The 13665-nt window shown below is 40.7% G+C and overlaps 1 protein-coding gene across 2 annotated transcripts; it reads left to right on the forward strand.

Moving 5' to 3' along the window:
• Window positions 1-1961: 1961 nt before the first annotated feature.
• Window positions 1962-8687, forward strand: scd (stearoyl-CoA desaturase (delta-9-desaturase)). Of its 2 annotated transcripts, none has more exons than XM_012831125.3 (7): window positions 1962-2308; window positions 2604-2849; window positions 3781-3911; window positions 4370-4575; window positions 5263-5495; window positions 5796-5998; window positions 6409-8687. In XM_012831125.3, exons 2-6 carry the CDS (start codon window positions 2624-2626, stop codon window positions 5993-5995), a joined length of 996 nt encoding a protein of 331 aa, XP_012686579.1. In that variant the 5' UTR covers window positions 1962-2308; window positions 2604-2623; the 3' UTR covers window positions 5996-5998; window positions 6409-8687. The 2 variants fall into 2 exon arrangements, with proteins under 2 accessions (XP_012686579.1, XP_031416955.1); XM_031561095.2 differs by lacking the exon at window positions 1962-2308 and adding an exon at window positions 2346-2432.
• Window positions 8688-13665: the final 4978 nt, after the last annotated feature.

Genomic DNA, 13665 nt, shown 5'->3' on the forward strand with positions numbered 1-13665 from the left:
TTTTGTATTACAAGTTTCTTTGAAAATGAATTTGAATATGCACATGAGCTCCACACGTATTGGATATGATCAGGCAGAAACACCATTCATATGTATGAAAAATACATTGGCCCAATCTTCATCCAATCATCCTACTGCCAATGGGAGATGGCAATGCTGCTTTTAGACTGGCTGCTTTTAAACTGCCAGGCTTGGTAGTATGGTGTTTCTGCCTATGCAATTAGGACATATTCAATAAGTGTGACACTCATGTGCATATTCAAATTAATTTCAAGAGAAACTTGTAATACAAAAAAAGTTACTTTTCATGTATACTTTACTATGTAAAGTTTTATTGTGGTAGGAGTAAAGGAGAAAATTAAGCCTATTTGGGTGTATTTTGGGCATATTCGATTAGTGTATAGCTCATTTGCATATTCAAATTCATTTTCAAAGAAACTTGTAATACAAAAAATGTTACTTTTCATGGGTACTTTCATTGTGTAAAGTTTTATTTTGAAAGGAGTAAAGGAAAAAAAAAATTTGAGGTGTATTTTTGCCATGCATTATTAGCACATATCTCAGATTGATGAGAATTAAACATATTTCCTCAACTAGGATTTCTTAGGACTTTTAGTATGTTGTTCTGGATACCTCATAGAAATTATCTATGCTGAAAATGTTTGGCTCCAAAATGGGTTACTTTGCCTGGCCTAATAGGGCATACCCTGGATGGCTAGTGGGGAAGACACAGGTGTTTATCTGTCTTTCACGTGACCATATGGGTTTTGTGAACTTGAGGATGGTACCAAAACTAGTTGCCTATAAAACCATACCTCAAAAAGTGTCAAATTGTTGCATAATGTTACTTGAAAATTTGAATAATTCTATTAATTAAGTATTTTCTGTTGTGCATTACAAAAAGGCTACAACCTATTTGCTGTTTTCCATTCCATCATATGTGTTTATACACACGCATAGGCCTACCTGGTTTTACATTTACATTTACATTTAGTCATTTAGCAGACGCTTTTATCCAAGGTTTTACCGTGATAAGAAGGCAAGCAATGATCATATTTAACTATCTGTTTAAAAAAACAATGATTGCAACGTCCTCAGTGGTAAATTGATTTTAGTGGGGACAAAGTAGCAAAATGCTGACCAAAAGAATAAGAAAACAATTTGTCACAAAGGTAAGAAAGCTTTAGGTGTAAAAGATTGAACACATACAATAAAGGTTTCAGGAGGATGCAAAATTGGCAAAAGTAAAGATTTGATTAATACTCTTTCACCATTTAACGATTTTTAGGATTAAGGGGAATTCCCTATATCATTTACTAATCTGATTACAGGAGACATCTTAATGCTCTGGTGGACAGTGGTATACACCCAAATCCTGGATAATCCATGGCTGAAGTCCCACAAAAAATCAATTCATTAAAACGATTGTTTGCTAAAAAAAGAAAAGAAAGAAGAAACCATAGCCTATACCACTTCAAGGTTTAGGCTATGTTTAATGAAATGTAACTTGATAGGACGTTATATTTAGGTAGCAATATTTAGCAGTAAATAACGTTGCAAGAGCAAAAGTCAGTCTGTCATTGCCAGGGCGAGGAATACATCAGGCATTAAGGGTGTATTCTCAGGGCTTGCTAACTCTCTTGGTTCCTGAGAAACAGTCCGTGATATTTAAAGATGACAAAGGGAATTTATCAAGTAGCTGTGAAATATCTTGGGACATAGACTCGTATGTCGTTTGTCTTCTCCCACACAATTAAACTATATCCACAATACGAATGTGTTCAACTGAAAACAAGAGGAAGCAAACTTTAGAGGAAGCGTGACGTTCCGTGAGAAACTTCATAGAGTCAAACAGGATATGCCATTTTGTGCAAGTTGAGTTGTCTGTAAGGTAAGGTTAACATTTCACCAGTATGCTATGCCGTGCTTTAAAATGTCCCGTGGTCATCTGATGCAATTGTTAATTTGTAACACATCAGCGTGTACATGTTTTCTAGAAATTGTAATGTGTTTCATCCCTCCACCACACATGCTAGCTAAATCTGGCAAGAAATGAATAAGAGTGTAGAGCGTGAACAGCAGATGAAGGACGACCAATGAGGATCCCCGAGTGAGGTGGCATCAAATTCCAGCCAACCAATTGCAGACTGAGAAATTCCTTTTCCATAACTACAGAGCCTAGGTGAACACAGCATCGCTCATCATTTCATTCATTGGGATAACTACAGCTCGTTGTTTGGTCTTGATATTTCACCGGCGTATTGAAATTCATTACCAAACGAACCGATTTTTACGCAGCCTTTATACGGTGAGTTACCTTTGTGTGGATGTGATGGTCCAAAAAAAAAGGATGTATCTGTCTAGCAGTGGTGGTTTGACGCAAAAGTGAATGTTAGCCTTTAACATGCTGTATGTAGGCTACCTGTAGTGTGGTGAGCCAGCTACCTCGCGCTTGTTTGGTTTCCACTCTGCAAAATAGACTATGATATCAGTGCAGTAATGTTAAAGGGATTGGATTCATGAACTGTTTTCATCCGAACAGTTCTACTTGCATGCTTGTATATTGTGAAAATAACAAAATGTCTGCTGTCGTTTTTTCACAGAAAAAAAATTATCGTGGAAAATGACTGAAACGGAGGAGGGAAATGCTAGACACAGAAATGGAGGCGCGGCCACTGATGCATGTACAAGGGACGATGTGTTCGACAACACGTATAAAGAAAAAGATGGTCCAAAACCTCCAAGGACAATAGTGTGGAAAAACGTCATATTGATGTCTCTGTTGCATTTTGGAGCCTTGTACGCTTTATGCCTCGTCCCATCCGCTACTTCTATGACCTTGGCATGGTGTAAGTAAACATGTCACGTATTAAAGTATGATACAGTGGTTTTTTGTTGTTGTAAGTAGCAACATCAGAGTAAGAATTTTCTTGCTCTTTAGCATGAAAATTGTTGTGGCGTAGTTAAATGGGGCCTTTTGTGTCCATCTCTCACGCAGCCCCCTATTCGTGAAAAAAGGTTTAATAGCTGCGTAGTAGGGCACAGAGGCAACTACCGGTAGTGCGCGAGGATGTATCTGTAGCTGTGGTGTGGTCTCTTACGAAACGTTAGCAAGCATGCTAGCTGAAGTGGTGTTATGAAAGAATAGAAATGGAATGCAAAACTAATGTACAGAGCTATGTAGGCTAACAATACGTGTTGGGACACAGACATGGCAGAAGTCCGTAATTAGGACAAGTTATGACAAGCATCAAACTTACAGCGATAGCTTTCCCTGTATTAACTATGCAACACAATATGCTTTGCTAAAACTGGTTTGAATGAAAGGGATGTTTGATTTGAAGGTAAATATGTAGTCCACCGTATTATGTTATTGTATGTACTGATCATTTTTCATTCGGAGTATGCAAATGTGTATAATCGCTACTGTGCAGCCGTTGAAAAGAAGCTTCACAAACTGCAGTACCACTGTGTGCCACTCGTCTCGCCAGTTTTGTAATATGGGCTGCTGTTAAAACATGTGGAAATGGCAGAGTTGATTTATATAATTCAGAGGATGGAACATCCTCTCTATGAGATGTTACTTCTCTATTCTGCCTACTTTGAGTGTATGTCTCAATTTCTGGCCACAGATTTAATAGACATGCAGCAGACTGTAGCAGGGGTTTCAACTGAAGCAAGGGGACGGAGAGTTCTATCCACCTCTAGTGATTAATGACAACTCATTTCATTCCCCTCCCTCCCTCCCTGCCTGCCTCTCTTTCTCTCTCTCTCTCTTAGCTGTTCTGTGCTTTTTGGTAAGTGCTTTGGGAATTACTGCAGGAGCACATAGACTCTGGAGTCATCGGTCCTACAAAGCATCACTACCTCTGAGAATAATTCTTGCCGCCGCAAACTCAATGGCTTTCCAGGTAACTGAAAGTGTGTGCATGCTTGTGTAGAATTATTAGTACACATAAATGTGTGTGCACATACACATACACAAACACACAGACAGACGTATAGGCAGACCACACTTGTAATTTGCAAACCCAATGCATAATTTACTCATTTCATCCAGCCAAATCTAAACTGACACTCAAAAGTAAGATATATTGCTAGGGTTACCAACAAAATACTACTAATCTATTAGAGTAGACACATTTTATGGAGAACTATACTAGACTTATTGCCTTCCAAATTGGCAGTCCTCTCCCCAGAGTTTTGCTTTTTAGTGATGCACACTTTGTGAGGAAAGAACAGTCAGTCCCGCATGGCATGGCATGTCAACCTGGCACTTGGAAGAAAGGTGTTATGAGTAAACGTCCATCTTAAACCTTAAGTCTGCTGCTAACAGTAGTCATTTCCCTTTTGTTCCTCCTTTGCACAGAATGATATTTATGAGTGGGCTCGAGATCACAGAGTCCACCATAAATTCTCTGAGACAGACGCGGACCCCCATAACGCCCTGCGGGGATTCTTCTTCTCCCACATCGGCTGGCTCCTGGTGCGGAAGCACCCGGACGTCATCGAGAAGGGACGCAAGCTGGAGCTCACCGACCTGAAGGCCGATAAAGTGGTCATGTTTCAGAGGAAGTATGTGTTTTGCCATTTTTTTTTTTTTTTTTTTTCACCTTCGCCGATATTTGTGTGTGTGCCTCCTGAGTCATTGCTGGTGTCTTTGCATAGCCCTGATTTTGTAATTCGCTGCCTGTCCTCCATTTGTATGTCCCAAGGAAGGGATAGTGTTGGCTTCATCCCTATATTGTTGGATGTTCCTGTCAGATATACTTACAGGGAAGAATAAACTCAGACCTCAGGGGTATGATGCTAATTAAAGGAAACCACTAGCGTCATCCAGTGTCCATAAAGCGACTGCTCTGGCTGTGCTGTTCCACTGGTCATTTTTTGGTAGGCCAAAAATGGCTGTATTTGAAGGGTGAAACATACATGGTCTACACTGTACCACCATGAGTTTTCCCTCATAATTTGTGTTAGCAAAGAAGATGATGATTATCGTGCTGTATTAAACAGCTTATCTTAAAAACAGTTCAGGACCAGGAGGGCATATCCATTTCACTTGCAAACTATGCCATGCTTAATCCTACCAGAAGATCACACCAGGACAAATTTACTTAGAACTTGTTTTTACTAGGCCTGTCTGGTTGAAAACCACCTGTTCGATCTTGGTTCTTTTCAGCAGATCTTTTGGTTCTTTAGTAGGGCAAGTACATTGTGTTCACCTGTATGACGCCTCATTCATCTCTGCTGTTTTCTCACCAGGTACTACAAGCCTTCTGTCCTCCTGATGTGTTTCTTCGTGCCCATGTTTGTGCCTTGGTACTTTTGGGGTGAGACCCTGTGGATTGCCTACTTCATTCCAGCGCTGCTGAGGTACACCCTGGTGCTCAACTCCACCTGGCTGGTCAACAGTGCCGCCCACATGTGGGGTAACAGGCCCTACGACACCGGCATCAACCCCCGGGAGAACAAATGGGTCACCTTCAGCGCAATAGGTACATCCAGAGCGTCTTCTCAGGTTCTAGCCATGGTTTAGAACAGGATAGTTGTTACTGAAAGTGGTCCTGACTGGTCACTTGTTTTTAAATGACAAAATCTGAGGTACTTGTCTTGTGAGGATCATTTCATTTTATCCAATTGTAGAATACACAACACCGTGTGTAATCACAATCTGTCTTTATCTGACTGATATTTAATTTCACTTAATTTCTTGGTAGACTGAAAATCACACGGGCAGTGAGACACTGCACTTCGAGTTGCTGTTGTGTTGATGGATGCTTATTCTGGATTTGTAGGTGAAGGATTCCACAACTATCATCACACTTTTCCCTACGACTACGCAACGAGCGAGTATGGCTGCAAGTTAAATCTCACCACCTGCTTCATTGACTCGATGTGTTACCTGGGCCTGGCAAATGAATGCAAGCGAGTTGCCCACGAGACGATCGATGCACGTGTCAAACGTACTGGTGACGGAAGCATCCGAAGTGGCTGAAAGGTTTTCTTCTTTTTATATTTTCTGGCTCTTTACAGCAACTACAAACAAAAATCATGTTAGAAAGTCGATTTTAAAATCGCATTTTGCCTTAACGAACAGAAGTACATACCGTTGGTGTTCTGGTGTTACATCCATATTGTTAAAAAACTAGCCATTTTCTCTCCATCAATCTCTACATTATTGAAAACTTTCAAAGAAAATGATGAATATGACCCTGCTTTGTTCAGGATTATGTTTGTGTTCTGACAACTTCAAATGCACCAATAGGAATTGTCAAGCTCTGTATGAGTCACCATTAGCCCTAGCTCCAGGCAGCATAAGGCTAGGCCCCTGTTAGAGAGACCATACTAAGAAGTGAGTGTTTATGTCTGTTTGTCTTTTCTTCTTTCCTTTTTTAATTTCCTTCTCAGGTTGGATGCCTACTAGTGGGGCTTGGTCAACAAAGGCAGGTTGTTCAAACTTCAGCTTCATCTACAGAGAAAGGCCACAAGAGTAGGAGGTGCATATCTTTATCCATCGTAGTCACACCTCGAGAACCTGTGAAAATGAAATGAAGTCGGTGTTGCCCATATTTTTTTTTTTTTTTATTTTTTTTTTATTTCTCCATTGGAATTATGAGATGATTGGGGTCATTCATTTTCACATTCATATACTATTAGTCAGAATTATACAGGAGGTTTTTTTTTGTGCACTGAAAAAAAAACTGCCTTTGGTCATCACTGCTGCATTTCATTATGTTTACAGTAAGGGTGGCACACTGTGCTGATAGAACAGTCGGCCTGACCAGGAACTCTGTTATATTGTATGCTGTGCCAGAACAGACCCTAATGAAACAAACATAGTAAGTACCTTCTCTGTGGAACACTGGGAAGAAAATTGGCTGTCTTCGTATTGCACAGGCATACGCGAAACCATGTTATGGGGTTACATGGTTAGTGTTCAAAGTTATTTACAGCCATTAACACCCCTGCCCCCAACTAACAGGATACAAGGTAATTTTGGCCCTGACGTCTTAGGAAGAGATCTGGCTAAATTCTCCACAATAAATCTTTGAATTGAATCATGAAATAGACAGCTAAATGATCAGTCATATTCAAGTAATTTCTCCCTCCATAGAACCATAATTTCTTCATTTATTACTACTTTTTTTTTTTCTCTCCATTCCTGCGATGTTTGGTTTTACATTTTCAGAAACACATTTAAAATACAAGAATGTTATGTAGGCCCATTTTCATGAATGCCTAAACAGAAAGGAAAACCGGAAGCCCTGAAACAATTCACTGCTCGAGGCAAGTTTTGCTAAAAGTTAGACACGTATAGAAAGTGTAATTGCTGGATTCAAACACTGCCATTGAGTAGACAGCTATTCTATCATTTGTCACTGTCAGTTGAGGACCTAATTTACTACTTTCAAGGTTTTCATGACAGTTTCTGTCAAACACCACTGTCCCGTTTAGTATTTCAAGCCACACATTGTGTCACTTTGTTTGGCTAGAATTTGTTTAGAACTGATAATCTTTTTAAGGAGCAATGGCTTCCTAATTCAATATTCGACCCCCTTTGTGTTACAAATACTTTTCAGCTTCTTTGCAGTATAGCTAGTTGTACATCAAATCTGATCAAAGCATGGAAATATGTTGGCGAGATCTTTTCCATCTTTAGTGAATATGCTTTGCTAGTGCTATCATCATCTGTGTAAGTCCAGGCATCCCATAGTGGTCAAAGACTGACTGGGTTCCCACAATGCCAGATTAGTTGCTAGTGCTTTGGATTGTACAGATTTTATTTCAGAAGTGGTCTTGGTTATTAAGTTATCCTTTATTTATAGAGGCATCTTAGTGTCGGGCTCACAAATTAAATGTAATATAGTTACCTAAGACCATTTGTACTGCATGCTACAAACTACTGGAAGCTTGGAGATTTTTTTTTTGTGATCTTTATTTTTCTTTCTTATGAAAGTATGTTATTTCACAAATATTATTTTGTTACATGGCCAAAGTGACAGAAATGTCCCAAAAGCATTTTTTTTGTTAACTTAATACATTTTTGTTTGGTTTTCTCTTGTTTATCTTTTCAGATATGTCAGCAATTTTTTTTTCTGTATTTGCAATTGTGGTTTCTTGTATCTGTCAAAAACAGGAGTGTTAATTAGCAAATGAAACATCGATGCAGATGAACCTTTGTGCTGTTTCTAGATGTTCTATATGAATTAACTGAGTCAGGAATCTGCCCATAGCCTTATGCCCTGCATCCATTCCCTGTTCACCTCTAACCCATTTCGAGGAGAAGTGGAGGCAAAAAGCAAGCCTTGGTATGAAACTGCAGACCGTGGTGACTTATTGTATTGGCTACTATTGACATATGTAATTCTGATTGCCCTGTTGAAGCATCCTCTCTTCAACACTGTCTGTGTGCTAATTGTTGGGAAGAGTACTTATAGGCCCTGGGAGGCTGCTAGTACTCAGGCCAAGTTAAATGTGATGGGTTCATGCAAAGACAAATCGCCATCCCCCACAATGTGTCCATTTTGAAGTTCCCTCAATTCAGTCCAATTTAGCCGTTTTTTGGGAGGATAAGAGGCTAAAATTTTCACTCTTAAAGAGTACATGTGTACTAAAGCAAGTCCAAATGAAGACATTTAAAAAATTTGAATTTAAATGTGTAATTAAATTGATTACTGTTTCTCTAACTTTTGCAGTGCAATTATTGTCCAGTGTTCTTGAATTCGAAATGCCTTAAAATCATTTGCCACATTTAGCAAGGAATGTTGTATGTAACTAGCCTGACGATGTCATACTCATAATTCTAGTCAGAATATGAGTCTGATATCGCTCCATTGGGCTGTGATTATGGGGCGTGTTTCAACCGAACCAGGAGAAAAAATGCCTCTTCGCTCAATTGGTTACCTACAACCAATCAGAACAACTAGTATGTGACCAGGGCCAGCTGATACATTACACTTTTACCGGATCCCGTAGGAAGGAAGGCAAAAACATCTTTTCGATTGACAAATGCCTTAATCGCGTTTCTCTGTTCCTCTTTCAAAATGAATGCACTGTCAATGTCTAAATGGACTCGAATCTATACATTTCAGCTCTCCAGCGGCAGCCATGTTTGTTGAAAACGAATTCAACTCGTGTGTTGGTGACGTGGTTGGTTACGTTACTGTTGATCATCTGTCCATCGTATAAAGCCCGCCTTAACAATTTGATTGGTACGGCCGATATCGAGCCGCAGATAATTTCTCCTCAATGGAGTAATGCCAGACCGAACTTCCCAACCAAAAAATGTGTGGGCGGGGCTAAGTTCGGTCTGGTATCCAGGCTAGTATGTAACTGTAAATAGAGCGAGTTTCTACAAGGTGGGAAAGATAACTGTTTTGTGTCATGCCACAGTAATATTCCTCTCTAAATCAAATAAAAAAGGCAATTGTACTACGTGTGTAATCCTTTCACGTGAAACCAAAACTGATTACATTTGATAAAACGGTGAAACACAGTGCTACTACTTTTGGAAAGATTATTAACATCCCAGAATTGTGAAAACAAGCATTATCATCCCAACAAGGATTTTTTTTTCTTTTAAAATGCTGTATTTCCATGCCTTGGCGCAGAGTAGAGTTTCAGGATATTAAGGCTCAGTTTAAATCTCTACTTTGCCTTTTCATTATGCTAACAGCTTGTGTGCTTGCTCTCTCACTGCTAGTGCATAGGTCTCTAGTTCTAACCTCATCACCCTCTTTCCAGGTAGTGATTAGTCCTTGGATAAAGTCAAAGCCTGACCTACTTTCTTGGGTATCAGTCACATGGCCAGACCTGCATATTTGATTAATTCCCACAGAGCACAACCAATGTGTTGGAGAAAGCGAAGACGACTGTCTGCCGGTTATTTTGGTTTAAATGACAGTCAGCTGAAACTGAATTCAACAAACAGACATCTATCTTACGGGAACTGAGAGAGGTTACAAAGGACTTTTTAGGGCGTAATCAGCACCACATGCTTCTTGCAGAGCACGCACTTCATTAACACGTCTGTGTTAGCCAATAACATACCCAGAGGCATCGTGTAGAACAAGTGGTCCCTCTGATTGAGGTGAACTGATGAAATTAAGGGGTATTGGAAGGCTAAGTGTGTCCTATAATGGACCATTCCCGTGAAAAGTCACAGACTTGCATGAGTAACCGTGAAAATAGATTGTCACGTCAGTCGCAGTCACAAGCATTTGGTGAAATTCCAAATGTAAGAAAAGTCTGGTTTATTTTTCTCATGTGCGCGATAGGCCTGTCACTTCCTGACTCGTTTACCTCGCCCATCTCAAGTTTACATCCTCATTGGACCACATCCTAGCCAGACCTCAGTGACGGTCAGTGGCCTTGCTCTCTAGATCTACATCTATCACCTACATCTATGGATAGCACAGCTTTTGGTTATACTTTTTCCTATAGGACACCCATACCCTTAATTGTTTAGAGAGATTACTTAAAACTCACCTTTTTATATGAGTTCCATCAGATAATCAATCTTCTCTATGCCTCCCATATCATGCTTGTTTGTTATCTAGTACACATTCTGTTCATGCTTTCCGTGTCAGTAATAGATTGTTGGCAGATTGGTCTTTGATTCTTCACATTCTGCATGCTTCTTGGGTTTCTTAGAATGCACTTGGCCAACCTCAGCCTGGTTACCAGTTGCATTGAATGCCACATGTAATGTCTCATGCTTTTGCCATTTCTCATTTTTGTCCTATGTTCAGCAGCTATGGTGACTATGGTATTTCTTTTCACTACCTTCTTACCACTTTTGTGTGTGACACAATATGCATTGTATATGAAAGTCTATTTTACAGACTATTTACAGAGGGCACCAGTCACCAGAAGTCAAGAGTCTCTGCTTTTTAACATAGGGAATGTCATGGAAATCTACATATCAATCTTAATCAAGGGCGAACCCTCCGCAGCAAAGTTCAGCCTGCAAGTTGAGACCCCAGCTCTGTTCTCAGTGAGGCCCGGACAGGGCAACATTTTTTTTAATGATGGGTTGACCAGATGCAAACAGACCAGATGAGAGACGAATAGTAAGTTTTTGTGGAACATGTGACCGACTCTGAGAGGTAACCTAAAACTTTTATATAATGTCAAATTTAATAAGAAACCTCTGTATTCTGCCTTTCGCTCGTAAACCCATATCCTCTAGTAGGTTCCATAGCACACCAGTTAGGCCATAAAAGATACAGGCTACAGGTTTTTTTTGTGTGTGTGGTCATGATGTCACCTGGTAGCTTTCTGCCTACCTTATCTGCAAAATATGAATAAGTTTGTTTTTTTTGTGAAGAGGAGGAGGATGTCACCGGCCCCACGTCTGCCGTTTGACTGATGGCCGCCATCACTGCTGTCTTCTCAGCCATGGGGTGAAAGCCATGCTTTTAGAAAAGCTATGTTGCGTTGGTATGTCAGGTTGCTGTGTTTGACGTAGCGCTGTTAAATAGAGTAAACTATCCCGAAGCAGGTAAAATAACACATCTATGTCCATTTATGACTATTAAAACCAAATGAACAATGAAAATGCCGTGCATTATACAGGAAGCGGTAGGCATATAGGCTACGTGGTTTCGTCACCAAACTTGGGTAAGTTAACTCAAGAGTAACTGGTACACTTCCTAAAACAGCAGCCCCGAGGCTTTGTTTTGCTAGGAGAATGAAATCATATTCCTCCTCTGTTTAGTTAACCACTTAGTCTGAGTTCACTTACTCAGGTTTGTCACTAACCATCTCAGGACTTGGAATGTCCCGCCACCCTTTTCAGCGATGTAATGACTCATTTACTGACGTTTAGGTTACTGGTGGGCGGGGAGCCCTACTAGAACAGCATGTGCCTCAAGGACACGAACATAGCTCGTTTTCTAGAACTGAAAGGGCTCGGATTCGTCCCAGATAAGAGGAACTTGTAAAGCGGGTTGCTGCGATGAGAGCGCTGAACCCTAACCATCTTATTTGTCAACCGCAGAATGTTTGATACAGAAAAACACAAAACACACCGTCTACATGAGACACTTTAGGTTTCCGAGATATGAAACTTAAGTGAGGTACTTTTCAGTGGCTTTTCATCCTACTCAGCTATACAATAGAGCACGCGTTATCTCACATTGCTGCAGCCTACTGTGTCATAACTCATATTAACCATTTTTTTAGGGCGAAATAAATGGCCATGTCCTCGATGTTCCGCTTTGTTGTCCTGTCCTGCATCTCTAACCCACAACCGCCACAAAGGCAAACGCAACTGCGGGATAAATGTCTACTTAGTCAGCATTTTCATTGTTTGAGTCTATTATATCCGGGCTTGACGCGATGATCCAGGAAACAGTTGAAACAGACGAATGTTTGTAACACAGCCCAACTCCTCTCTTTGTGGACAATGCCCTGGAAAACTTAAATCTTGAATATTGAATGTATACTAGTCTACATAGGTTAAGTGCGGAGTGGTTAAAACACGGACAACACGCACATGCAGACTCCTGAATCTACTACCGTTTGGGCAAATCCATTAGGCTATGCCAGTCGAGTGCAGTAAACTCAACCAAACCGGCACACATTTAATAATACTGCCTGAACTGTTTTATGATACATTCCTGTTGAATGACTTGGGCTACACTACACTCAAGCCGTATTGGAGCTCATCACACTTTGCCTCTACCATCTTCACCGCATACTGGTCACAGTAAATACTAGTTTAGTGGCTAGTAAATTGAGATGCAGGTTACTGTCAGTCATTGACTGAGACGGGTGGCTTGAGGGGTGCATGCACGCGTTCGTCCAAAATGTGAGTATTCCCAGCTTGAATAATTACGTCACTGTCAAAGGGTTACTAAAGTTCATTACAATCAGAAGTTGCCCACCGCCAGTTCATCTGGACACACCGTCTGATCACATGTAACCAATGAGACTCTCCTTGGGTAACTTGTCTGACTCCAGCGGACCAATCCTACGTGACCCTTACATTTAGACTGAGGCTCACACGAGATTCTTCGCGGTTCCACGTCTTCTCGAAGAACTAGAACCTGCCGCGTGGAGGTGTGACTGCCTAAACCGTCGATGTATTAATTATTCATATCACCTCATGGTCCGATGCTGCAAACGTGCCTCTCGTCATTTTAGGAATGTGTTCTAGCGCTCAGTCACAAGTGATTCACAGTGTACAAGCAGCCCATACAGCACAGGATACACGCCCTGTTTTGAGAAGTGGGTATACGCAATGCTGACTGAAAAATAAGTGGGTATACTCCGTATACCTGCGTATACCATGGACGACACCACTGCCTACAGACTACAGCCTGATCGCCCATTAAATTGATGGCCTTAAAAAGAGTATGATTAGGTCACCCTATAAAAAACTAGGTTGGTCACGTTTACCTGGTATAACCATTCAGTCCCGTCTTGGGGCTTGCTAGCCTATTTTCCGTGGGCCTTAATTTAACGGCAAAACTGATGCGTATGAGATTATGCATTTGACACGAACCATTCCTCACACAGCCATTCCTCGTCTCGTTGTTGGCTTGCCCAAAATCTAATAAACTAAGGTGGTCTGGTCTTGTAGAAGGTTATGAATATGGCGGTGCGCACTGCAATCACATCGTCAGTAAGGCAGACAGCACAGATCATATACTTTCTTTC

Source organism: Clupea harengus, chromosome 23 (genome assembly GCF_900700415.2).
Source record: "Clupea harengus chromosome 23, Ch_v2.0.2, whole genome shotgun sequence".
NCBI classification, from domain to species: domain Eukaryota; kingdom Metazoa; phylum Chordata; class Actinopteri; order Clupeiformes; family Clupeidae; genus Clupea; species Clupea harengus.